General features: G+C 38.1%; 2 protein-coding genes across 2 annotated transcripts; both read left to right on the top strand.

Annotated features, from left to right (window-relative positions):
* The first annotated feature begins 8,619 nt into the window (after positions 1-8,619).
* LOC111986582 (uncharacterized) lies at positions 8,620-9,138 on the top strand. Its single transcript, XM_024018250.1, has one exon. The coding sequence runs from the start codon at positions 8,620-8,622 to the stop codon at positions 9,136-9,138; it is 519 nt and encodes a 172-aa protein (XP_023874018.1).
* A 37-nt stretch (positions 9,139-9,175) lies between these two features.
* On the top strand, positions 9,176-12,425 carry LOC136063422 (uncharacterized). Its single transcript, XM_065763790.1, has 4 exons — positions 9,176-10,514; positions 10,741-11,267; positions 11,311-12,108; positions 12,267-12,425. The coding sequence occupies exons 1-4, from the start codon at positions 9,176-9,178 to the stop codon at positions 12,423-12,425; spliced, it is 2,823 nt and encodes a 940-aa protein (XP_065619862.1).
* The last annotated feature ends 824 nt before the right edge of the window (positions 12,426-13,249 follow it).

The following is a 13,249-nucleotide window of genomic DNA, read 5'->3' as shown; positions in this document are numbered from 1 at the left end:
ATAACATTTAACACATTTGACTGAAGGCCCCAAGGAGCATTCATAGGAGGATCCTTAACGCCCATTAGAAAATTCACTATCTTTCTTTAGGCAGAATTTTCTTTGAAAACCTTAGATTTAATTTCAAAATTCTAAAAATGCAACCAAATAACTTCTGGTTTTAATGCCTAAACTTGGGGTTTATAAATTTGGAAAGACAATAATATTTGACTCCACCTCTTTAATGTCCAAAATTATGAGATAAATTTTGGTTTCGTTTTTCTTTAATACTCAAAATTAGTATCTTTAAATTTGGTAGAAAAACAAAGGTTGGAAGTTTTTACCTTAAACAGTTCTTAATAGCAATGTTTAAATGTTGGAGTATCATAAATTCATAACCTTGACCGATAAACATAACATGAGCATTATATCATATGGTGCATGAGCATATAGGCATCACAGAAACTTATTCATCATGTAAAGAAGATATTTGAGGAATCTTAGTTTGAAATCGAAGCAATATCTCCCTTTTTTTTCTTATCTTAGCAAGATGCACTAGGAAAGAAAAGTGGTGATATGAAAAGTCATAATATGTGCGTAACAACTAGGATGTTATGCTACGAATATATTAGGAAATGTAATAAGACATTTTTTATGGCCATAAATAGGATATCAAGGCCATAAAATATGGCTCTAATAGGAATATTATAGAGGAAACGGCAAGTCTCCCCATTGACTAATCCTTTTTATTTACCATATATATATTATATATCTATGTAGGCTGTAACTATTAAAGCCTCACAGTTGTACAAATATTTACATCCCCTTTTGAACAAGCACATCTCTCATACATGAGATATCACCAAACATTCTCTACTTTTCTAACTAAATATATGCTTCACTATTTAGCAAAGCAATATTGTTTGAGTGAATTAAGGAGGGGTGTGAATCATGGATAACAGATGGATAAAGGATCCATTACGATCCAAACATGCTAACATATGCATTGTGGAGGCACTTAAGATAATCAAGAAGTAAATAGAAAATTTAGGTACTTACTTTCCAATATTGCTTCCTCCATTTGCTTCGTTCATGGCCTTGCTCCTTGGCGAGAGGTAGCCTCTTCACTCTTCCCTCATTATTGTATGCCCACTTTGGGACTTTTAACCATGACATCTTCATCGAAACTCAACTCCACAGATTTTATCTTATTTACGGCTATGCATTTTTTGTTGCTACTTTGGATGAGCGCAGCAATTCAGTATTTTATAACTTTGGATTGAACTGACTAACCCTTTGTCATAGGAAGAGGTTAGTGGCTAATCTTTTCCCACAAACGGCGCCAAACTGATGATGCCAAAATCGTCTGTTGGGTCACTTGTCCAATTTGGAGCTCTTGACAATCTTGTAGGACCTGCAAAATAAAGGAGGGACTAATCGAAGAAACCACCAGGTTGTGCCCAGTGGGGGAGCTTCCGATGCTTAAGTTAGTATCAGTCCATATCTTTCGTATGTAGATAGCATTTTGTAATAGTTTTTTAACGTACCTTAGCAAATGGACCGACGGTCCATTTTATAGATGACATAGGTAGTTATTGGACATAAATAAGGGTGATTATTACCCTAATCGTAACGTTCTTTATCTTGATGGGAGAGTTTAAGACCTTTGATAGTCATTATTGATTGTGCTGAGCGGTTACTCATCTTTCTTTAATAACCCACTAATGATGTAATGGTTGTCCATTAAGATGGACGACCTTAATGATTTTTCTAGACTCATTAAATGGATAAAACAATTTAAAAATCAACAGGAGAGTGACCTTATTTTTGAGATAATGTTCTAATAGAAGTTAGAGTTGTATTTTTATCAAATTATTCTTAAATTTTATCTCTACTTAAATATAAAAGTGTACAAATATTTTTAAACAAAAAATAAAAAATAAAAAACTTCAATAAAGAAAACTCCTTAAATAATAGTATAAAAAGAAAGAAAAAAAAAAGAAAAAAAGAGAAAAGGCGTAATCTAAATATCTAATAGTTATGCGTATGCAGTTCGCCACCCCCAACCAGGTGAAAGAAGGATAGTATGAAACAAAAAGTTTCAGTTTTCTAAGCGCTCTGTGTGTGTGTGTGTGTGTGTGTGAAAAACTAAAATCGATTTGACTATTTCACCACACCCATGGATAGGGACTAAAGAACGAAGATCTGTTCTCACAACTTTCATTTTTCTTTTTCTTTTTCTTACACTCCCATCGTTCAGACTTCAGATAAGTGGGAAGATGGCTATGTTCATAATTTTTAGATCCTCCTATCAAACTACTGCTGCTACGTTTTTGTGTTTTAAGCAAACCGCTCCATGGCCGGTCAAACCGTTCCGGTCTGCAGTTTTGCCGATTCAACTGCCGGATTCCGATTAAACTTACTTTTTATGACATTTCTGGTTTTGTGAAGCAACCGGACCAAATTAGTGTCTAGCCCCCGGTTGAACCGGTCATTCTGGTTTTTTAAATAAATCCATGTGTTAGTCTTTAAATTTTTTTTTAAAATGGTATATTCCCTGCAAACCCTCACGAGACTACAACTCGTCCACTAGTGTAAGCTAGGGGTTTAAAGGCTTGTTGCATACGCTAAATGCAATCGAAATTTCCAGCGAAAGTGGATTAGTTAGGAATTCCTTTTTCTTTGTTTTTAATTTCTTTGTTTTGTTTTACTCTTTATCTGTTTTGCTCGAGGACTAGCAAAATGTAGGTTTGGGGGTATTTGATGTGCATGAAATATATACAATAAAATACTCACATATCTACATATTTGGCCTTATTTTTATGTTATTTTGTGACTGATTATGTAATATCTTTGTGTTGTAGATAACAAGAGCTTTACATGCAAAGTGGGGCTAGGCCAATTGAATCAAGCCAAATTACATCCAGCCAGACATGAATATTAAATTTAAGTCCAATTGGAGTAAGGAATCAAAGGAAATTTGCACCAAATCCAAGTCCAATTCGGATTAGGATTCCAGCCTACACATCAGTTAGTATTTTCGGCATAACTTTCGGCTCAGATATCCAATCGAGATGATTCAAGTTGGGCTGGAAAGTTAACTTAAAGGGATACAACTTTTTAGTTTACCAGGAGCCCGAATTCTGACGTTAAATGGGCCAAAATAGTCGGTTAAGTGAAGCCTAAAAGTCTGGGATTTTCTCCAAACGGGAATTCAACTTGTAATAGGATTCATTGACCTATTTAAAGGATTTTTATGGCGAAATTTAGAGAGGCTAGTGCTAGGGCTGAGATGCAAAACAGAAAATTGGAGCAAGAGGCAGTGCCGCATGTGGCTTCTCTGTAGCTTTTCTCCATGATAGCATTGTGACTATTTCTTTCTCTATTTTATTTGTCTAGTTTAATGTTTAATATTTTATTCTTTTGTCTATTTCAATTACCATGAGTAGCTAAATTTGTAATTAGGGTTGAGGATGAAACCTTGTTAAGGATTACTAGTAATATTTATGTGATTTAATTTTTCCCACAATAGTTGTTCTTTAATGATTTAAATTGTTCTTGCTTCATATCAATTGACTAAGATGAGATTCTAGATATGAGTTCAATCATGTTTTTCTCATGATTTAGGATTTGTCTTAATTAATTGAATGCTTGGTTTGTTAATTCTTGATTATAAAATTGGATATCACTTGTGATTTGTCTATCAATGGATACAATTTATGATTTGATTTTTAGAATTTGATATATCTTGTGATTTGTTTGGCTACGAATACAATTGATGATTTAATTTTATACTTAAGAAGCGAAGAAGAACATGCTTTAGATTTTTAAACATAAGTGTTAATGATGATATTTTCCATGGTAGCAAGATTGATTTCTAGATTATCATGTAGTGAGTTGGGAAAAATTAATGATCATAAATATATGCTGATATGAATTAACAAGGCGGATTCCAAAACCTTAATTCCTTTCCCCTTGATTATTTACATCTTTTTATTGAGTTATATCTTTTACTTAGTTTAACTATTTGCTTAATTTTATTATTTTCTTAGTTTATTTAATTTAAAAACAACCAATTTTTTTAATTAAACTATATTAGGATTAATTTGGTTAAGATTTGATTTAATTTTCCTACATTCATTCAAGTCCCTGTGGGTTCGACCTCGTTCTTGTCAAATTATACTTCGGTACGGTTCGTACACTTGCGAGTACTTTAAAATTTCACAACAACACACACACACATATATGCAATATTCTACTTAATTTGCTAAATAAAATCATTAGAGTAATCATCCAATTAAGCAGCGTTTGGATACAACTGATTCAAGCAATGTCTGCGTTTCACTTTTTTTGTTTGAGAAGAAGGTTAACTGAGTTCCAGTGGGTCCCGTGCATTATTCACATGACTCATAAACTTCTTTTTTCAACAAAACTTTCATTAAAAATATGTTTCACAGCACTATTTACACATTTAAAAATTATTTTAATATAGTGTTTTTAATTTTCAGCAAAATAAACGGTATTCAAATAGACCTTTAAGCTAATATGAAATTAAATCTTCAACATTGAGTCGTTTGTCATGTAAGAATATACATGGACCTTGCATGTTCGAAGATGGAAATTTGTTATTTTAAGGAATTTAATCAGTCATGTTTCCCCTCGTGAACACTTACAGGTTAGGATCATGTCAAAGTTGAAGTTGAATAGAGGCTTCGCTCTCTCAGTTTGGATCGGATGGTTAAAGGACGAGAAAAGGAAAGGCAAGAGGCTGGAGAGGTCAGGGTAGAGGAAATTATACGTAAATATTATGAGAAATTGTCTCGCATCTTTTTAGTTATATCCACAATCATTGCAAGTCTCAGCTTCACAGAAGCCATCAACCCGCCTGGAGGATACAAAGACTAAGGCATAGCATTTTTAAGAGAAAACGAAAACTTCAAAAAATTTATGCTATTTGATTTGCTGGCTTTTGGTTTCTCATCTTCCTCCATTATAATTCACTGCCTAGCTGCATATCTTTCGGCTACTCGCCCCACATAACCGAGAAAACTTGCTTATCTTTTAACTTTTGTTTCCATTCTAAGCATGATCTTGGCCTTTTTGGAGCGGCAAATAGCAGTCTATGGTGCAAAAACGAGGTTTACTTCGATGGCAATGATTATTTGTTCCCATTATATATTTCTTAATTAAATATTTATTTGCACTACATATAGCCTTCTACTCCCGTAAAACCAAAATACTACTGCAGTTCCTGTGATTTCTGTCTTTGCTATAGGTCCAACTCTGACCCAACAACCATTACATGAAGTACAAACGTGCTCGCATGTAAACATTTCATTGTCTCGTTGAAGGACTCAGAGTCGTACACCTGAAATTGCCCTCAGCTTCTCTCTCAACACTAAACGATTCCTTTCCAAACGTTCTGTAGCCAATATGGTCTCTTTCCCGCAACTACAGAGTGCTCTGGCAGCTTGTTTTGCCCTTTTCTGTACCTTTTCACTGTATCTGGGTTTATATAAGAAACTGCAATGCGATTATGTGTATTGGCCTCTACTATCAATCACACTATTTGTATTTGTTTAAGAAAAATAAAGGATAGATTGGAACTATGCGACTGATTGTGTTTGTTTGAAATGATTTTAATTTTGCCTGATTGATATGATTGTAGGTGTATAGATGACTTTTGGCAAACTTCGATTTGTTTGCTTAAGATGTTGATTTGGGAATTTGATTTTTTTTTTTTTCTAAAATGAATGTGGTTTGGTAATGTCTCAATTAAGAGAACTTTTGAAGTATAACTGAGAAAAATATTTCAGAATAGAGATTATTATTATTATTTTTTAAGGCCACATTGCTGTCCACGTAAAAGCCCATTTGGTTGTTATCATATCATCAATCACGTCAACTTTTATTCACTTAATCTCAGAGATTATTTCCCATTAAAAAAAAAAAAAAATACTTCAGAGATTATTTTGATACATTTCGAAAATAAAAGTTATAATATTTGAGAAATCAATTCTAGTTATATTTCATTACATGTTATTAGAAATAGATAAAATTAAGAATATATGAATCAATTGCTTGACTAAATAGACAAATATTTAATCATTTTCACTAAGAGTATAATTATCTTTTATATTCTTGATTTGAGATAGGTTTCAGTTATATTTGGTGTAACTCTATAGATTTACACATTTTTTAAACCATTGGATTTAAGTAGATTCATCGGTAAAAAAAAAAAAAAAAAAACCCTCATTAATGCTAATATTCTTATTAGGATCTCATTAATTATCTATCATTTATTATATTTGATATCTATCTCTAAACCCAAAAAATATGTTATATTTGACTCTCTCTCTCTCTCTCTCTACATTTCTCTCTCTATCTCTTTCTTTTCCACCGTTGTTCTACCTTCATGGATAGATTGCCAACAAAAGGAGGAAAAAAAAAGAAAAAAAAAATAAAACAACTACGGAACACTGACATTAGAGGTACAAACCTAAATTGGGTCATTGGGCCAATGGCACATTGCTATGTGCAATTGCAAAATTGTGGCCAAATTTAATATGGGCTCGTAGAACCACATATAAAGGGGTAACCCTGTGATACAAGAAAAAATAAACTCATTGGGCACATACATTGTGCTAGCTAGCAATATATTTCTTTTGCACGCTCTTAACATGATGCAAAAGAGTTCTACGTCTGAGTGCACTAGATGTTCCAGGGAAGAAGACGAGGAGTTACAGAGAAGTACAAAAAAGGTTAAAGAGGTACACAATGCTGCTGGTGCACATGATGAGCCCCCTCCGACGGCCTTTGGAAATACTGGGAAGTCTTTCAGAGACAAACTACTTGGTGATATACTAGGTGCATACGAGCAGGCCTTTGATTTCAAACGAGATATGGAGACGGAGTACTTGTCCGATACGGAAGCTCAAGTATACCCCGACGGTGAAGCAGAGGTCAGACTGTCAGGGGAGTCCAAAACTAGAATACGTTCCCAACTGTCAAATGCATTGATAATCAAAGTCTTTGGCAAATCGGTAGGGTACCAGTTTCTGCACTTTTAGATTCTTGGCTTGTGGAAGCCAGTCAGTAAGATGGACTGTGTGCACCTTGGTAGGAGTTATTTTCTTATCAGATTTGCTTTTAAGGCTGATCATGATAAGGTTCGTAGCGGTGGTCCCTAGTTTGTTGGCGGCCATATTTTAGCTATCAGAAGGTAGGAACCAAACTTTAGACCTTCAAGAGCATTTGAGGCATTGGTGGCTGTTTGGATTCGCCTTCCGGAGCTTTCCTTTGAATACTATGAAGGCTCAGTGCTACGGGAAATTGGGAGCGTGATAGGGCCGGTCTTGCGGATTGACACGCACACCGCGTCGGAAGCCCGAGGTCAATATGCTAGACTGTGCGTACAAATAAACCTTGGAAAGCCTCTTGTTAGGCTTCTCCATATCGGTAAGCTAGACCAACCAGTGCTATACGAAGGCCTCAATACCTTATGTGTTTCCTGTGGCCGTGTGGATCACAGAACGGAATCATGTCCGTACTCTGTGCGGTCACTGGAGGTAGAAATTTCAACTGGGGAGGAGACTGAGGCAACCGGTGAGGACAAATGACATGCCAGAAGCCCAAGAGAGCTCTTTTGGGACCTGGATGCTTGTTACACGAAAAAAGAAAGTTAAGAGTCAGCAAGGGAAAGAAGGGGCACGCTTTGCCTCTTTTAACTCCAACAGGGAGTCTAGCCCAACTCGAAGCCCAGGCTTTATGCATGCAAGCCCAAAACAAAAAGAAAATGGCAGTGCTACCCATAACAAGTCTGTGGGTCAAAGCATGATGGGAGGGTCTCTATCTCCCAACTTTATGTCTGCAGATCACACTCATTCTCTCTCTTCTATGGAGGGACACGTGATGAGCATAGTACTATGAGAAGAAGTATCGGGTCAAAAAATCAAAAAGTAAGGATGCAGCATGCTAAATCCAGAGTTTAAAAAAAAACTTATGTGGAGGATAAAGGAAATCATACCCAGAAGTGGATTGCTACCAAGGGAAAGGGGATCGGCGCTGCCGGGGATTTTGGGATGGAAATAAGGGAGTTTAGGGGCTTCTCTGCTGGAGGTTCAAGCACAGCAACGAATCAAGGATCGGAAGAGAGAACGACCCATCTAATGGATAGTGGCACCATAAGGATGGAGGAGGAGAGGACGCCGTTGTTGGACATCTCAAATATCCCAGCGAATCCAAATCTGTGCAAATCCATTGCAGGCATCTCCTCAAATTTTGCCAGTGCTAAACTCTTAAAAATTCGAGACTGTAATTCTCTGGAGCAAGAGGAAACTCACCCTGTTGTGCTCCCCACTTTGCAAGATCAACAAAATTTTGATAGTGAGATGGTGGGTGTGGTGTGTGATACACGGAGTGTTTTGAATGTTCACCATAATGCTGATAACCGGACTGATGACGTGTCCGAGGTTGGTCACCTTGAGAATGGTGTTGACAGGATGCATGTGGAGGGTGATGGGGATACCCCATTGTCTTCGTGAAGTTATTTTTTCTACTCTTCAGTCTGTTATTATGAGTACACTTATTTGGAATTTTCGGGGTGCCCAAAGCCCAAATTTTTGTGGTGTTATTAAAGATATGGTTCAGCTCTACTCTCCTGCTGTGATGATAATTATTGAAACCAAGATAGGTGGTCCAAGACCAAAAGCCATTTCGGACAGATTGCCTTTTGATGGGGCGATTCACATGGAGACCATAGGCCTTGCTGGGGGCCTCTGGGTGTTGTGGGATTCATCTCAAGTTGAGGTCTCTGAACTTGCATCAACTGAGCAAGAAATTCACGCTATTGTTAAGGTAATTTCTTCAAACTCTTCTTGGGTACTATCAGCCATTTATGCTTCCCCTAGATATGCTGAAAGATGTCTATTATGGAATAATCTAACCACTGTAGCTTCTCTTCACTCTCTCCCTTGGGTGTTGGCTGGTGATTTCAATGAGGTGCTTATCGGCGAAGATAAGTTTGGAGGTAGAGCTGTAAATATTTCTAGAGCTCTCCGTTTTAAGGAGTGTCTTGATTCTTGTAGAATGATCGACCTCGGGTTCTCTGGGGCTCGATATACTTGGTCAAATCGCCGCCCTGTCACTGATCTTATTTAGGAAAGACTTGACCGTGTTTTTGTGACCCCTGTGTGGAATGAGCTGTACCCAGAAGCTTATGTGCAGCACCTGGAAAGAGTGCACTCTAATCACTGCCCAGTTCTTCTGTCTCCTTACAGGCTGCCTTCCACCTTTTTTCCCTGACCTTTTCGCTTCCAGCCAATGTGGTTGTCTCACCCCTCCTTCCCACATTTGGTTCGCAATGCTTGGACAAATGCTACAAATCTCCAATTGGCCATTGATCAATTCAGCTCCAGAGCGAAAGTCTGGAACAAGGAACACTTTGGCAATATCTTCCTTAAGAAAAAAAATCCTCACAGTTCGGTTAAAAGGTATTCAAATGGCCCTTGCTAGTAGACCAAATGATTTTTTGATTAATTTGGGAAAAAGGCTTATCTGTGACTATATGGATTTATCCAAGATTGAGGAAGAATTCTGGGCTATGAAGTCTAGAGTAAATTTACTAGTCCAAGGAGATAGGAACACGGCTTTCTTTCATACCTCTGTCCTGGTGCGAAGGAGACGAAATCATTTTGTTAAGCTCTTTACCACGGAGTCAACAAGCTCTTTTCGAGTAAATTGGAACCCGCCCTTCTGGAATTATGCCTTAAAGGATGCTGAAATAAGGGGGCTTGAATGCCCAGTTACTGATGATGAAATCTGCGTTGCTCTCTGGTCCCTCAAACCTTATAAGGCGCCGGGCCCTGACGGACTTCACGCGGGATTTTTCCAACATTTTTGGTTGTTGGTTGGGGACTTAGTTAAAAAGGTAATAAAGGAGGCTTTCACTTCTTGCAAAATTCCTGGTTTCCTCAATCAGACTCTAGTAACCCTCATTCCTAAGTGCACCAGTCTGGAACAGCTCAGCAATTATAGACTTATTAGTCTGTGTAATACTGTGTACAAGATGATTGCCAAAATCATTGTTGCGCGTATTAGACCTCTTCTTTCTGATTTGGTCTCCCCTTTCCAAACTGCTTTCATCCCAGGGAGAAAGGGAGTTGATAATGCCATTATTGTTCAAGAAATGATCCATACCATCTCTAGGAAAAAAGGTCGAACTGGGGTTATGGCAATTAAGATTGATCTTGAGAAGGCGTATGATAGATTAGAGTGGGGGTTTATCAGAGATACCCTCAATCTTTTTCAGTTCCCGCACCAACTCATAGCTCTAATTATGAATTGCATCTCAACCTCTTCAGTCTCAATTCTTTTCAATGGAGGTGCCTTAAATCCTTTCCTTCCTTCAAGGGGTATAAGACAGGGGGACCCTCTCTCGTCGTATATTTTTATTCTCTGTATGGAGGTGCTGGGAGCCCTGATTACAAATAAATGTGAAGATAAGCTCTGGAATCCAGTTCGAGCTTCTCAAGGAGGTATTGCTTTCTCCCATCTCTTTTTTTGCTGATGACCTTGTATTTTTTGCAAAAGCAGATCATAAGAATTGTGCGGCAATTCGGGATGTACTGGATTCTTTTTGTGATATGTCGGGGTAGAAGGTGAGTAGCCAAAAATCCAGAGTTTTCTTTTCTCCAAATATCCCCGCCTATGAAAGGGAAAGTTTCTGTGACACCTTGGGTTTTCGATCTACCCCTAATCTAGGGAAGTATTTGGGCTTCCCATTAAAGCATACGGGTATTAATCAGGATTATGGATTCATCCTTGAGCGAGTTCAGAGTCGTCTTGCTGGATGGAAAGCCCATCTACTTTCTTTTGCTGGGAGAATGGTCCTTACTCAGTCTGTAACCTCGGCGATCCCTAATTACATTATGCAATGTGTGGATATCCCACCAAAAATCTCCAAAGCAGTGGATAGGCTTAGTCGAAATTTTCGATGGGGCGATTCCAAAACAAAGAAAAAACTCCATCTCATTAGTTGGAAAAAAATCACCAAACCAAAGAAGAAGGGCGGGTTGGGTTTATTAGCTGCAAGTGAGAAAAATAAGGTCCTTCTTGCCAAACTTAATTGGCGCCTTCATAAGGAAAATGAGTCTTTATGGGCGCGGGTGCTCAGCCAAAAGTATTTGCGAAGAAGGTCCTTAACAAGGGATTTCTCTAGGCGTGCTTGCTCGAAAGTTTGGAGTGCTCTGTCTAAGGGGCACGAAGTGTTTACAGAAGGATCAAAGTGGGTAGCTGGTAGAAATAGCAGCCTTTTTTTTCTGGTTTGATAAGTGGTTGGATAAAGGCATTCTTAGAAGTCCGCTTCAACGAGAGGAAGAATTTCTTCGTATTAAGGATATGGTCTCCACCGCAGGGTGGGATTGGTCTAAATGCTCCTTTCCCATTCCGAGGCACATCCTTATGGACATTAAAGCTACGCCTATACCTCGGCTTGCCAACATTGAGGACCGGATGGCTTGGATCTCCTCCCCAAATGGAGATTTTGATTCCAAGGATGCGTACCACATAACCTGCTCCAAAATGGACAATCTAGACAGTGGGCAATTTAGAGGAGCTTGGGTTTGGAAAGCAAATGCTATACCCAAGATTAAATGTTTCATATGGCAGTGCTGTCATGAGAGTATCCTAGTGCGAGCTGTTCTTGCAAAGAGAGGCATCCTTGATTTTGACACTTGCCCTTTGTGTAACAATTACCCGGAAACCATTGATCACTTATTGAGATCGTGCACCCTTGCAAAATCCTTTTGGGAATCTATCTCTCCTCCGATGCAAGCCAATTACTTCTATGGGATGAATTTTATGGACTGGCTCAGATTGAATGTGTGTAGTGTGGCTTGCTATGGATCATTGGGAATTGATTGGAGTATCGTTTTTTCGATTGGGTTGTGGTGCCTTTGGATCCGAAGAAATAGGGTGGTGTCTCAAAAGGCCAAGCCCTCCCTAAATCTTAAGGTTGAAGTTTTGGCGAAGGCGACGGAGTATGTCTTTGTTGGTGCAAACGTCCATAGTGCACCTACAAAGTCTACTATCCAAGTGAAGTGGTTGCAGCTCCCAGTTAATTGGTTTAAAGTAAATTCTGATGGGTCCTCCTTGGGGAACCTCGGTCGGGCTGGGGGGGTGGCCTTATAAGAGATGCAAATGGGGCGTGGATAAGAGGGTATGCGAGAGCTATAGGCTGGGCTACAAGAGTTGCAACTGAGTTGTGGGCTCTTCGAGATGGCATTCAGCTATGCATTTCCCTCAATCTGTCGGCTGTGATAGTTGAGTTGGATGCCCAGTTGCTGGTTGATCTTCTTGGTAAAGCAAATGACTCCTCTAGTTCAAACAAGCCAATTCTGGCGGACTGCAAGGAAGGGCTGAAGCTCATCCCTCATGTGAAGATCTAACATTGCTTTAGAGAGGCGACCAAGTGTGCGGATGCGCTCGCATGATGTGGTGCTTTGCTAAATGTTTATTATTTTGTGTTTTTAAGCCCTCCTACTGAGGTGCTGCTTTTAGTAAATTTGGATAATTCTGGAGTGACTTTTGATCGCTTTGTGAATGCAAATGTATTTTCCCCTTAATCTATTCTCTGATTTACCAAAAAGAAAAAAGAAAAAATAAACTCTCTCCCCGCTATTTTCTCCAGCAAAATAATCCTTTCAAATCAAACGAAAGCCTAAAACCTGCTAGCATTTAATCAATACTCAAAACTCAAAACTCAAAAGCATTTGCTTGATATTTCCCTGTTAAATGAAATGATCTGATCAATCGTGAATTTAATAATTTTACCCATTATTATCTAAACAAAAGCAGCCACTTTTTCCCAATAACTTGTCCCCCAGATGCTCTAAACCATATTACAAACGACAAGACAGCTAAGGAGAACTTTGGATATAGCCAATTTCAGTTTTATTTCTTCTCCAGCTTATTTGGCTTATCGCCCATTGTCTTTAACGACTCATCATACATAGAAAGAAAGAAAGACAGGATAAAAAGTTTATACTTTATAGTAGTTTAGGTTGGCCAAAAGTTTCGTCAAACAATCTCGAACAATCTCGTCACAAAAGAAACTCAAACTCAACTATGCCTTAATCTCATTTGGTTGGATCTACAACATGAACTTCCTTGTTTCCATTTAGCTCTTTTAAAGGTTATATATATACTCATGGCCGGTGTTCATAACAAAAGCTAAAGTCTAATTACAATTTTTCTTGAATTATTTTCCTAT

The sequence above is a fragment of the Quercus suber genome, unplaced genomic scaffold, assembly GCF_002906115.3.
Source record: "Quercus suber isolate HL8 unplaced genomic scaffold, Cork oak 2.0 scaffold_525, whole genome shotgun sequence".
NCBI lineage: Eukaryota > Viridiplantae > Streptophyta > Magnoliopsida > Fagales > Fagaceae > Quercus > Quercus suber.
This window is presented reverse-complemented; position numbering and strand designations above follow the sequence as displayed.